Genomic DNA, 13,228 nt, shown 5'->3' with positions numbered 1-13,228 from the left:
CATACAACATGGACCCGCACTGCTCTCCTCATTGGGGAAAATAGAAATCCACGTGGAGTGCGGTGAGGTAACTGTTCAATGGAGGCAAAGATGTCACTTATCTCGCAGCAGAGTGTTAATTAGGCCCGTTGCTAGAAGTAATCCCCTAACCCGAGGCACATTGCTAGGGTGATGTGATATGAGGTTGTACTGCCTTTTACTATTTTATCTCCTGTGAATAGAATAAAAGTGTGGGGATTTAATAAGGTCATGGCGAAATTTCACTATGGGCGGTTTGGGTTCTTTCCTATGAAGAAAGGATAGACCGCACTGTAAGATGATTACTACTAGCAACAAGAAGACTACTTAACACTCTGATAGGAGATGAATGAAATCTTCACCCTTGTTGAACAGTTAAGGGCCATTTACACGGGATGATTATCACGCAAAACATGGGATGGTTACATATAAATTCAAAGCCATCATTTACTATCGTTTACTTTTCGTTAGTCGCTGACTTTCAACCGCCATAACAATAATGGCTTTTTCACTGACTTCTTGCTGCATGTAAATGCTCCCTGCTCAGTGGGCGAGAAGCCAGCGAGAAGTGAGTAATACTCAAGTGTTCTGTCTGTCTAAACGCTCTACACAAGCGCCAATAACTAGCGGTGACGTCGGCGCTCATGCACTCGTTTAGCCAACAGTCATCCTGTGTGACTGAAGCATTACCTCACTGTACTCTGAGAAGATTTTCATTCTCTTCAGTGAGGGAAACCACGCTGGTCCATGCTGTATGGATGTCTATATAAGAGTTTATCCACCTCTATAGGTCCCTGCTGCACTCCCGATCTGCTTCCTATAGGACAGTAACTCCATTTCTATTGGATGTGGCAGGTATTACAATTCAGTCCCATTCTGAAGCCCCCTTGGGCACTTTCAATGAACTCATCCCTGCAGATACCGAGAGCCAAATCTTCGCCAATTCTAAGGATACACCATCAATTTAGTAATTTTTTTTTTTGTAGCTTCTGGCAAGTAGGCTGAGCTCACACATATGCTGCTCATTATATATGGCATGCTGGAATGCAGTCCTGCAAGGGATGATTTATAAAGGTTATGAGACATTGAATAATGCTGAATTATTTAGTGATGTGTTTACATGATAATGTCCATCTAGTCTAGTGTTTCCTAACTCCAGTCTTCAAGACCCCACTCAAAGGTCATGTTTTCAGAATATCCTATAGATGGCCGTTTCTGAGGCACTGTCTCTAAGAACTAAGGGAATCCTAAAAACATGACCTGTTGGGAGGTCTTGAGGACTGGAGTTGAGAAACGCTGATTTAGAGTGCATTTACATGGGCAAGAAAATCGTGCGAGCTCTGTGCGTTGCGAGATGCAGAAAATCCGCACGAAAATACAACCCATTATTTGCAATGGATGTATTTACATGAGTGTTCCTTCGCTCACATTGATGCTGTGTAGAGATGAGCGAGCGTACTCGGAAAAGCACTACTCACTCGAGTAATTTGCTTTATCCGAGTATCGCTGTGCTCGTCCCTGAAGATTCGGGTGCCGGCACGGAGCGGGGAGCTGCAGGGGAGAGCGGGGAGGAACGGAGGGGAGATCTTTCTCTCCCTCTCTCCCGCCCGCTCTCCCCTGCTCCCTGCTGCGACTCACCTGTCAGCCGCAGCGGCACCCGAATCTTCAGGGACGAGCACAGCGATACTCGGATAAAGCAAATTACTCGAGCGAGTAGTGCTTTTCCGAGTACGCTCGCTCATCTCTAATGCTGTGAGATGGAAAAGTTGCAACATGTTCTATTCTCATGCAAGTCTCACACGAGAATAGAAGATGCAGATGTGCGGTCACCCATGTGAATGCAGCCTTAATGTTACATTCTCGGCTATGGGTATTAATATCTATGGTGCCCCCTAGAACTGTCCTCTGTATAACTTTATAACTAAGTTCATAACTTTATTTTTTTTAGACTAATCCGACATACTTGGCTAAGCTGATTTTCCAGATGCCACAGAATAGATCCACCAAGTTTATGGACACTGTGATCTTCACTCTGTATAATTATGCTTCCAACCAACGGGAAGAATACCTTCTTTTAAAACTCTTTGAAACTGCACTGCAAGAGGAAATAAAGTATGTATTGATGCATGTTGTATATCTTGTATTGGTGGTCTCCATCCTGTGGCTCTTCTGCTGTTGCAAAACTATAATTTCCAGAATACCTTGACATCAGGAGAGCCTCCGGTTGCAGACAACTGGCCTACACCTTAAAGGGGTATTCTGGTCTATTTAAACTGATGACCTATCCCCTGAGTTGGTCATCAGTAGTTGATAGATTGGGGTCCACCAAACAAGACCCCGTCCATCCGCTGATTGTCCGGATGCAAACTCTGCAGCTGACTGGATGAACAGCTGATGGACAGGGGTCCTGAGAAACAGACCCCTGTCCATCAACTACTTATGACCTCTTCAGGCGACAGTCAGGTCATTAGTTAAAATAAACTGGAATACCCCTTCAAACCTATGTTGGTGAATATTTTATATACTGTTTTCATCTTCCTATTGATATAGCACTGTATAATTTGAAGAGCTCGTTGGAATGAATGATAATTAAGTCCACTTTTACTTAAAATTTATCCTTTTAATTTCAAAGTTTCATCAAGCCTAAAATGTGCCATATTGTTAATGCTAATCCTACACAAGTCATGGCATTGCGCACCTACATGTTTAATAACGAAAGTGCGCTCTCATTGGGTTGGCAGTTGTGTGACTGGACCTTGATCGTTTTTGCTACAAGTATTGTGGACGCTAATAGTTTTTCCAGCAACTGTGTTGTCTTTGCATGGCTCTGGAATGGACTATGATCATTTTTTTATTTCTCTGCCTTCACCAACGCATTCTATGACAATAGTCTACAAAGTGACAGGTACTGTTTAAAAACGTAAAAAGTAGATTTGGACTAGTTCTTTTCCCAAGCCCTTTATTTGATCTTTTCACTCATTTCTGTTTTTCTTCAAAAGGTCCAAAGTTGACCAGATACAAGATATAGTGACCGGAAATCCAACAGTGATAAAGATGGTGGTCAGCTTTAATAGAGGAGCAAGAGGGCAGAACACGCTGCGCCAGCTCCTGGCACCTGTGGTGAAAGAGATCATTGAAGATAAATCATTGATCATCAACACCAACGCGGTTGAGGTATATAAGGCTTGGGTGAACCAGCTAGAAACAGCGACTGGAGAAGCAAGGTTAGACTTCCCATTTTACTTATGTTACCTATTTATCAGAAGAACTGGCTTACGAAATGCAATGAATTACATTTTATTTAAGTGCTGAAAAAATGTGTTGATCTTGTTAGATTGTAGGAACCATAAATTAACTTGTCTACCAGATATTACTGTTTTTGGACAATCTGTCCTGAAAACTTTACTATGATACAGTTTAATGCAGTCTATGTTGCATTCGAATGGCTCTTCCACTCTAGATTTAAAGGGATTCTCTGGCAGTGATAAGTAAGGCAGAGAAGATGGGTTGTAAATGACCTTTTATGGATGCTTTCAGAGCCGCTGGCAGTCTAAAAATGAGGTTTGATGCCACAAGTGTTTTGGAGGCAAGATTTCTTGATCAGGTGCTCTCCTCTCCACCCAATGGCCTGCTCCACATCAATGATTGAACAGCTGTAGTGGTTTCCTGGTTTGACGCTACAGCTGTCAATCAGAGCTGTGGAGAAGCCCATAGGATGGAGAGAGGAGAGCTTAAGCAAGAAGTTCCACCTTCAATGAATGGCTGTGATTGGTGCATCAAGTGTCAGCTCTGATTAGCTGAGTCATGGCGCTCGAGAACCATATAGTACCCTGAAGAATAGTTGTACCTTTTATATGTGTGGCATGGAAGAATCAATATATAATACCCAGCTTGGTCTATCCCATTTTAGTAATCGCTTACGGACATGAACTATTTTGGCCTTAAGACCAAGTCCTATTTTTCAAATTTAACATCTGTCAATTTATGTGGTACTAACTTTTGAATGCTTTTACTTATTGACACAATTCCGAGATTGAAAAAATCAATTTCACTGAAAATTTGGAAAAACTCGCAATTTTCAAACTTAGTTTTTCTGTTTTTAAGACAAACGGTCAAAAACCACAAAATAGTTAATTAACATGTACCATAGGCCTAGATTATATTACAATCATCTTTTAAATGCCATCTTATTTTTTTAGGACTCCGTAAAGTATATGCTTAGCGGCATTTTTCACACTTACTAGCAAATTTCCAAAGAAATTCTTTATTTTTTTGTCCTAAGGACCAATTCAGTTCTGACATGGATTTTAAGAACATATTTATGAGAAAACCTCCATAAATCACCCAATTTTAAAAACTGTGGTATATTTTAACCCCTTCCAGCCCCAGGACGTACCGGTACGTCCTGGGCGCCTGGTACTTCCCGCAACAGGACGTTCCAGTATGTCCTGGGCATAGCGTGAGATCACATATGATCCCGCGCTATCCCACAGCGGGAGCCGGCTGTCAGTCACAGCCGGCGTCCCGCTGCAACAGCGGGGGTGCATCGGAGATGCGCCACCCGCTGTTAACCCCTTCCCTGCCGCGATCTAAGTAGATTGCAGCAGGGAAAGAGTTCACAGAGGGACCGCACTCCCTCTGTGTCTCTGGCCGGCACTTGCGATGTCATCTCGAGAGCCCGGCCTGCCACCATGGCAACAGGACGCCAGACACTGGCATCCTGTATTGCCTATGCCTATCATCGCTGTATAAGCGATAAGGCATGGCAGAGCAGTAGCTCTGCCATGCCTTATGACAGCGATCATAGGCGCAGTGCTGCAAGTCCCTCAGAGGGACTCAAATAGTGTAAAAAGAAGAAAATAAAAATGTAAAAAAAAGAAAAATGTAAAAAAACCCCTTTTTTTATGCTTTTTCAAATATTAGCATAAAAAAAGGTAAAAAAAAATTAAAACCCCACTTATTGGGTATTGACACATCCGTAACGACATGTACAAAAAGTTGAACATGCTTTTTATTTTGTACGGCAAAAAGCGCTAAAAAACACAGGCAAAATGGTAATTTTTAGCATTTTGCCTCCCAAAAAATGCAATAAAAGTGATCAAAAAAGCCGTACATTCCCCAAAAATGGAACCAACAAAAACTACTACTCGTCTTGCAAAAAACAAGCCTTTATAGAGCTCCGTACATAGAAAAATAAAAAAGTTACAGGACTTTGAATGCAGCTATAGAGAAAAAAAAATTCCAAAAAAAAGGGTTTTTATTGCAAAAAAGTGTAAAAACCTAAAAAAAATATAAGAATTTTGGTATCGTTGCAACCGTACCAACCCGCAGAAAAAATATACTGTGTCATTTATGCTGCATGATTAACGCTGTAAAAAATAAAAAATAAAAAATCTATGGCAGAATTGATGTGTTTTCTCCCCCTGTTATCATAAAAAAAATAATAAAAGTTTTATGATATAGCCTATGTACCCAAAAGTGGAACCAATAAAAACTACAGCTCGCCACGCAAAAAACAAGCCCTTATAAGGCCGCGTCGACAGAAAAATAAAAAAGTTATGGCTTTTGAAAAATGGATATGGAAAAATACCAAAAATCGCTTGGTCCTCAACGCCAAAATAGGCCGTGTCATTAAGGGGTTAAAGCAATCTTTTATGCACAGACCGTGTTGTGTGGTGCATATTTCACAGCTATATATGGTGTCCTTCCTTGACCTTCGTTCGTAACATATTTGGCACCTTTTTTGGGTCCTTCCCAGAGGGCAGCAGTGCTTCCCTCAACCATTTAAGGGTTTAGTCTTAGAAAAAAAAAAAGAGGTCAGTAATATTTAGGTATATAGAGATGGATAAGGTAAAAAAGAAGAAAAAATCACCAGGCTGTTGAAGTGATAACGGTGTTGTAATTCTTTCCAGCAAACTACCTTATGATGTTACCACTGAGCAGGCGCTATCACATCCCGAAGTTGTTAGTAAACTGGAGTCTTCAATACAAAGCTTACGTACTGTGACAGATAAAGTTCTGCAGTCCATTTTTTCCTCCCTGGATCTAATTCCGTGAGTAGTCTTGTAATTGTTTATGTGTAGATTACTGACTAATGTTTTCCAAGACAAACTTGCATCTGCACTTGTCACCTGTCCCAAAGATTTTACATGGGCGATCCCAAACCGTTGACTCATGAGCTACTTGTCTCTTTATGTCCTTTTAATAGAACATATTTTTGCTAGACATTAAAAGTTATCCTATCTACAATATTGCTTTGTTTCTCTTACTGAGAACAATCACATTTATGTTAGAGATAAGCGAGCCTACTCGGTTACAGCAGTTACTCGAGCGAGCATCGCTCTTCTCGGGTAACTGCTTACTTGTCCGAGCAGACTGGGGGGGGGGGGGGGGGGGGGGCGGAGGGTAGCAGGGGGGAGAGTGAGAGAGATCTCTCTCTACCCCCCGCTAACACCCGCCACCCCCTCCCCTCCCCCCCGAACCTGCTCGGACCAGTAAGCAGTTACTCGAGAAGAGCGATGCTCGCTCGAGTAACTGCTTTATCTGAGCGTGCTTGCTTATCTCTTAATTTATGTCCTTTGGGCTCATTGGTGCAAGTGAGACGTGTGAATATGTTTGAACTAAGCTTTTAGGTTCAGTAATTCTATAGACAAGTGAATGTTTGGTTGATTATTCAGCATCTTAAAAATTGTGGCCTCAGTTGTATATATTAAATCTTCCATTCAAGGAAATGGTTATTTTCTATAATCATGCATTAAGGGTCAACTATAACTCCAGTTTAGTTTATCTTTGCACTTCGAGAAGTCTTAATATCACCTCATCCTGAACAGCTTTAATCAGGTTTCTTCTTCCTTCAGTTATACTTTCTTAAAATATGACCAAACTACTAATGATAAGCATATGTTTCCTGTCCCTTTGTTTGACCTCACTTACGGTACTGAGCGGTCACAGAACACATCAATATACAGCAAATAAACTATACATCGAAGCCTCAGTGTTGGCTGTTAAACATCATGTTGAAAGGTCATGGTCTGGTTATTTTAAAATCTAAATAGGTTATGGGTTCAGTCCATTTAACTTGGGTACAAATATGTTGTACATCAATTAAGACTAGAATCTGATCCTAAATGTCTTATTTAGATTGTTCCGAATATCTACACACAAAATGGTGATCAGATTTATCGTATTGTTAGACTGTGTCAGGATTAGTGGATGTAGACCTGCTGTACCACACACTGGTTTGACTTTGAGCCAAATTCAGAAGCGATACCCGACGAACCCCAATCTTCATCTTTTCACCCTACCAGTTGGGATCTGAGGGACCACTAGACGTTATATTGAAAGTGGTCCAGCTATGCGGCAGCTGATGCTACAATAGACCAAGACCTGATACCTGGACATATGAGCAGAGGTGTAGTCGGAGAAATCTGGGTCAAGGCAGGCAGGGAAAGTTCAAAATGAGGGACAGTCCATGGGTCAGGGTACATATAGTAGACTTAAAGGGGTTGTCCCGCGCCGAAACGGGTTTTTTTTTTTTTTAAACCCCCCCCCCCCCCGTTCGGCGCGAGACAACCCCGATGCAGGGGTTAAAAATACAACCCCCACAGCGCTTACCTGAATCCCGGCGGTCCGGCGTCTTCATACTCACCTGCTGAAGATGGCCGCCGGGATCCTCTGTCTCCATGGACCGCAGGGCTTCTGTGCGGTCCATTGCCGATTCCAGCCTCCTGATTGGCTGGAATCGGCACGTGACGGGGCGGAGCTACACGGAGCTACACGGAGCCCCATAGAGAAGAGGAGAAGACCCGGACTGCGCAAGCGCGGCTAATTTGGCCATCGGAGGGCGAAAATTAGTCGGCACCATGGAGACGAGGACGCCAGCAACGGAGCAGGTAAGTATAAAACTTTTTATAACTTCTGTATGGCTCATAATTAATGCACAATGTACATTACAAAGTGCATTATTATGGCCATGCAGAAGTGTATAGACCCACTTGCTGCCTCGGGACAACCCCTTTAAAGGGGTTGTCTCGCGCCGAAACGGGTTTTTGTTTTTTTTGCATAGGCCCCCCGTTCAGCGCAGGACAAACCCAAGGGATGTGTTGAAATAAAAAAAAAACATTTTACTTACCCGAATCCCCTCTCTGCAGCTTCTTCCTTCTTTTCCTCCAAGATGGCCGCCGGGATCTTCACTCACGATGCACCGCGGGTCTTCTCCCATGGTGCACCGTGGGCTCTGTGCGGTCCATTGCCGATTCCAGCCTCCTGATTGGCTGGAATTGGCACACATGAAGGGGCGGAGCTACGCGATGATGCGTAGAAGGGGGTGGAGCCAGAACGCCGCTCGTGCCCGGACCGACCAGAAGGGAGAACACCCTTCTGCGCAAGCGCGTCTAATCGGGCGATTAGACGGAGCCATGGAGACGGGGACGCCAGCAACGGAGTGGGTAAGTGAATAACTTCTGTATGGCTCATATTTAATGCACGATGTACATTACAAAGTGCATTAATATGGCCATACAGAAGTGCTTAACACCACTTGCTGCCGCGAGACAACACAGCAGGTAGCAGACAGGAGAATGATCAGTATCACAAGCTGAGGTCAGGAGTGGAGAATGCAGAGAAGTCAGGGCAGAAACCAGGAAGTCGGCACAAACGAACAGCACTTTCAACTGGACCAGATAGGACCAAAAGCTTAGGTACTAACAGCTGGGGAAATGTAGGGCAGTGGCAGCTGCCCCACTAGCGTGACATGACTGTGACAGGAGTATAGTCATGTCATAGTCCGTGGGCCGCATGTTGTACAGGCCTGATATATATGAAAAAATATAATCGCTGATACACTACTACATAATGCACAGTGCTGTACACTCAGAAATCTACTAGTAAGCTCTTCATTTATTGCTTGAGATACTCTTACAGTATCTACATCTGTATCTGCATTGGTATAGTGCCCTTTGTTAGACTGATAACTGCTGACCAATTTCTTGATGTTTTTCCAGTTGGTGGTTTCTTGTAATAAAAATTCTCCACTTTGTTTTACTTTTCCTAAAGTTATGGAATGCGATATGTGGCAAAAGTTCTGAAGAATTCCCTGCATGAAAAGTTTCCTGATGCTACAGAGGATGAACTCTTAAAGGTTGGCGATTTTACTGTTAACTGATAACTAATTACTGCATTTGTTAAAAAAATAAAATAAAATAAATTCTGACATGTTTGAAGTTTTGATCTGTGAGGGTTTCGGTGCAAAGACCCCCAACTGATCCTTAAACTGAAGGTGCATAAGCACTGTGCCTCTTTAGCCTAGATCGGCTCTCCTCATTAGCTGTAGATGGACTCATAGAAGTCTATGAACCCATTTTTCAATAAGAATGCCTTCATTTGCCAAAGAACATAGAGTTCTGCTCTTTTGACAAAGCAATCAGTTTGAGTGTCAAAAGTTTTTTGAAATGGCAGTTAAGAGTCAAAGAGGAAGCTTAAAGGGGTTGTCCCGCGGCGAAAGTGAAAATTATTTTTTTTCCCTTACCCCCGCATTCTGCCCTGTTAAAAAGAAAGCATGGGTTAGTTTTTAAAAAGCACATTGCGCTTACCTGCATCAGTGTTCTGCAGCTTCTTCTTTTCTTCTTGTGAAGATGGCGCCGCTGGTCTTCTCCCACGGTGCACCATGGATTTTCTTCTCCTTCCTTGCGTTCCATTGCCGATTCCAGCCTCCTGATTGGCTGGAATCGGCACACGTGACGGGGCGGAGCTACGATGACGACGCGGTGAGCAGCTCTCCGGCACGAGCGGCCCCATTCACCAGCCAGAAGACCGGACTGCGCAAGCGCGTCTAATCGGGCAATTAGACGCTGAAATTAGACGGATCCATGGCGACGGGGACGCTAGCAACGGAGCAGGTAAGTGAATAACTTCTGTATGGCTCATATTTAATGCACGATGTATATTACAAAGTGCATTAATATGGCCATACAGAAGTGTATAACCCCACTTGCTTTCGCGGGACAACCCCTTTAAGAAGGAGAATTATTTGAAGGAGTGTTGTGTTTTTGAGTCTTCATGCTGACATTCTGTTGTACTGCAGCAGTTACATGTTATGTAGATGTCCGTAAACTGGATTGTTGGCTCCACTGTGAAATTCCATTTGGAATCCTTCTTTTTCATTGTTTGTACTTTTCCGTTTAGTTTCTTTTTAGTACATCCTTCAACCTGCAGATGTCACTGTTTCAATTAAAGTGTTACAGTTTTCTAAGTTAATGGCTTTTGAATGGTGCATGATACATAAATGCTCATTTGTAATTGTTTTAAGAAAGCGTTAAAGTACTGCCTTATCCAAACTATTGTGCAATTTTTGCAACTTTTTTAATTCACTATTTAAAACGTGATCCAACTGGGCCAGACAGGCCTAATCATCATATATATACTAGTACAAGAAGACCTACATATAATAGAAATATGAATTGCGCCCATTCATTGTGCCAATAAATGTACTTGTGTGAATGTAGCAGAGCAATGTAAAACTGCCTGTTAGCTCCAATGTTAACTAGTGAAGATAATTCCTTTTTCCATTTTCAAACAATGACCGTTTGTTCTGTCTTCATCCTCCTAGTGTATGTATTCATGGCTGCTGCATATGCGTCTTTTCCTTCCTTTATAGATTGTTGGAAACCTTCTTTACTACCGGTACATGAATCCTGCTATTGTAGCTCCTGATGGATTTGACATCATTGACATGACAGCAGGAGGGCAGATTCATTCAGATCAGAGAAGGAACCTGGGTTCAGTGGCGAAAGTCCTCCAACATGCTGCGTCTAATAAACTCTTTGATGGAGAAAATGCCCATTTGTCTTCTATGAATGGCTACTTATCTCAGACCTACCAGAAATTCAGGTAATTTTAATTCATTGGAAGAGGTAAAAGTAAATGTCCAATTGTGAGCATAAAAAAACAATCATTTTCTGATATTTGTTTTCCCACAGTTTTTGCGGTTTGCTTTTTTTTCTCCGCTCCATTAGAGAATATCTGTAATCTGTGTCTGTAGACTAGCTATATAATCTACAGGTAGTCTGAGACACTCCCTTTCTCATCATTGGTTCAATGAGATACACCCTCTGTCTCATCATTAGTTTAGGTTGCTGCTACTCTGCTCAACCCTGCTGCTCCTCTGATTTGGCTGTAGTGTATTAAAAAAAAAGACCATCATAAGCTCTATAGGAAGATGGTCTATTACAAGAACTAGTGGAATATCAGCAACTCATCTACCTTTAAGCTTAGGTTTTTGTAAAAAATTTTTCAACCAGTTTCACCAGTACGATAAATTATTGCATTACTTGGGTATTAATTCATAAGGCTTATTCAGGTGGCCATATTTTCTGCCTGTGTGCTGTCCTTTTATTTCACAGACAGCACAAAGTCCCATAGTCTATAAGGCTATTCACATGGACCGATAGTCCATGTGAAGAAAAACGCTGCATGTCCTATTCATATCCTTATCATAGACGGGAACGTGACATGCAATATACACTGTCCCCGTAAATCAGGCCGTGCACAGATTAGGATGCAGTTTATGCGGGCGCAGCTCTCGTACATCCATCTGAATGAGGCCTTAGAAAGTAAGAAATGTCACAACAACACACATGACTTGTATCTCTTCTTCCTGATGCTTAGAAAATTTTTTCAAGCTGCCTGTGAAGTTCCCGAACCCGAGGAGAAATTCAATATCGATGAATTTTCGGATTTGATCACATTAAGCAAGCCTGTAATATACATCTCAATAGAAGAAATCATCAACACTCATTCGGTATGTCATGGTGATAATCTGATATATGTATACTGTGTGTAGGTTTTTGTGAACATGTTGGAAAAGGCTATCCTTGTGAGACCATTTTATTTGTCATAAGTTATGTACAGACAGACTTAATTGCTACATTTTTCTTAATTTTCAAAGTTTCAATTTATGTGCTAGATACTATGAGATTATCCGATTTATTAAATGATAACAGTTAATAAACATGGGTAGGTTGGTAAAGCACATGAGAGCAAGAGGGGATCATAGACAGGGGAGGGGACAAGGATTTGTTATTTGTATAGCGCTTGTATAGTGCTTTCAAGTAATAGATGACGCATAGATGTAAACACAGAAGCATTTACAGCCTACATCTTCCTGATGCTGTAGAATGACCACAGAGAACTGTTTTATCACTGTGACCATACAGTAGGGAATTGCATCTGGTGATTTAACAACGCTACTTTTCAGTGCCGTGGTCATGTGTTCAAATCCAACCAAGGATTACTTATGCATGGAGTTTTTGTCTTCCCTGCATTTGCAATGATTTCCTTCCACATTCCAAAAACATGCAGTTAGATTTATTGGCTTCCTATGAAAATAACCTTTCATGCGTGAGATGGGTAAATTACATTGTGATCCCCATTGTTAAAGTTAGTGTTATTAACTATCAGCACTACCCGTGGAGAACTGCTGATAAGACCGCACAACGATTTTTAGGTTGACCTGTATTTAACGATGGCGTGCATTTAGACACAACGATTATCGCTCAAACAATCGCTGTTTAGCGATTTTTGAGCGATCACGCTCCGTGTAAATGGGCCTTTAGTTAGAATAGAAAGGTGTCAAAACACACAGCACATCACAACTCGCTATATATGGATCTCCGTAGTTGCTGACCAGTCTGAGTTTCCAAGCTGACCCCTATCCACTGTTAAAAGTGCCTACAATGGGCATAGGAGTACCAAACCTTCATCATAGAGCAATGGAAAAAGGAGTCTGATGTGATGAATTACATTTCCTTTTATATCATGTGGATGGTCATGTGTTTGTGAGTCACTTACACTGGGATAAGATAACACGTGGTTGCACTGTTGGAAGAAGACAAGCCGGTACATGTAGTGTGGTGTTCTGGACAATGTTCTGCAGGGAAACTTGAGTCCTGGCATTCATGTGACTGTTGCTTTGACATGTACCACCTACCTAAATATTTACTGCAGTCCCTTTTTCATCAGTATAATGCATGCTGACACACTGCAAAAATTATTCAGGAAAATGACAAAGAGGTCACAGTTTTGATTTTGACTCCCAATTACCCTCAATCAAGCCATGGATTTCCCCAGACCTGTGAGGGTACCCTCTAGTATCTGGCACCAAGATATTAGCAGCATTACTGTTAGGCTGGGTTCACACAGGGCGGATTTTCAT

The 13,228-nt window shown here is 42.1% G+C and overlaps 1 protein-coding gene across 3 annotated transcripts in view; it reads left to right on the top strand.

The window, feature by feature from the left end:
- The window catches only part of IQGAP2 (IQ motif containing GTPase activating protein 2), a 297,963-nt gene that overhangs the window by 264,362 nt on the left and 20,373 nt on the right, over positions 1 to 13,228 (top strand). For all 3 annotated transcript variants that reach the window (XM_066602868.1, XM_066602867.1, XM_066602870.1), the window contains 6 exons: positions 1,967 to 2,130; positions 3,018 to 3,242; positions 5,931 to 6,071; positions 9,073 to 9,157; positions 10,673 to 10,905; positions 11,683 to 11,815. In XM_066602868.1, coding sequence (XP_066458965.1) covers positions 1,967 to 2,130; positions 3,018 to 3,242; positions 5,931 to 6,071; positions 9,073 to 9,157; positions 10,673 to 10,905; positions 11,683 to 11,815 — 981 coding nt within the window. The remainder of the gene's footprint in view (positions 1 to 1,966; positions 2,131 to 3,017; positions 3,243 to 5,930; positions 6,072 to 9,072; positions 9,158 to 10,672; positions 10,906 to 11,682; positions 11,816 to 13,228) is intronic.

This window comes from Eleutherodactylus coqui, chromosome 5 (assembly GCF_035609145.1).
Source record: "Eleutherodactylus coqui strain aEleCoq1 chromosome 5, aEleCoq1.hap1, whole genome shotgun sequence".
NCBI classification, from domain to species: domain Eukaryota; kingdom Metazoa; phylum Chordata; class Amphibia; order Anura; family Eleutherodactylidae; genus Eleutherodactylus; species Eleutherodactylus coqui.
This window is presented reverse-complemented; position numbering and strand designations above follow the sequence as displayed.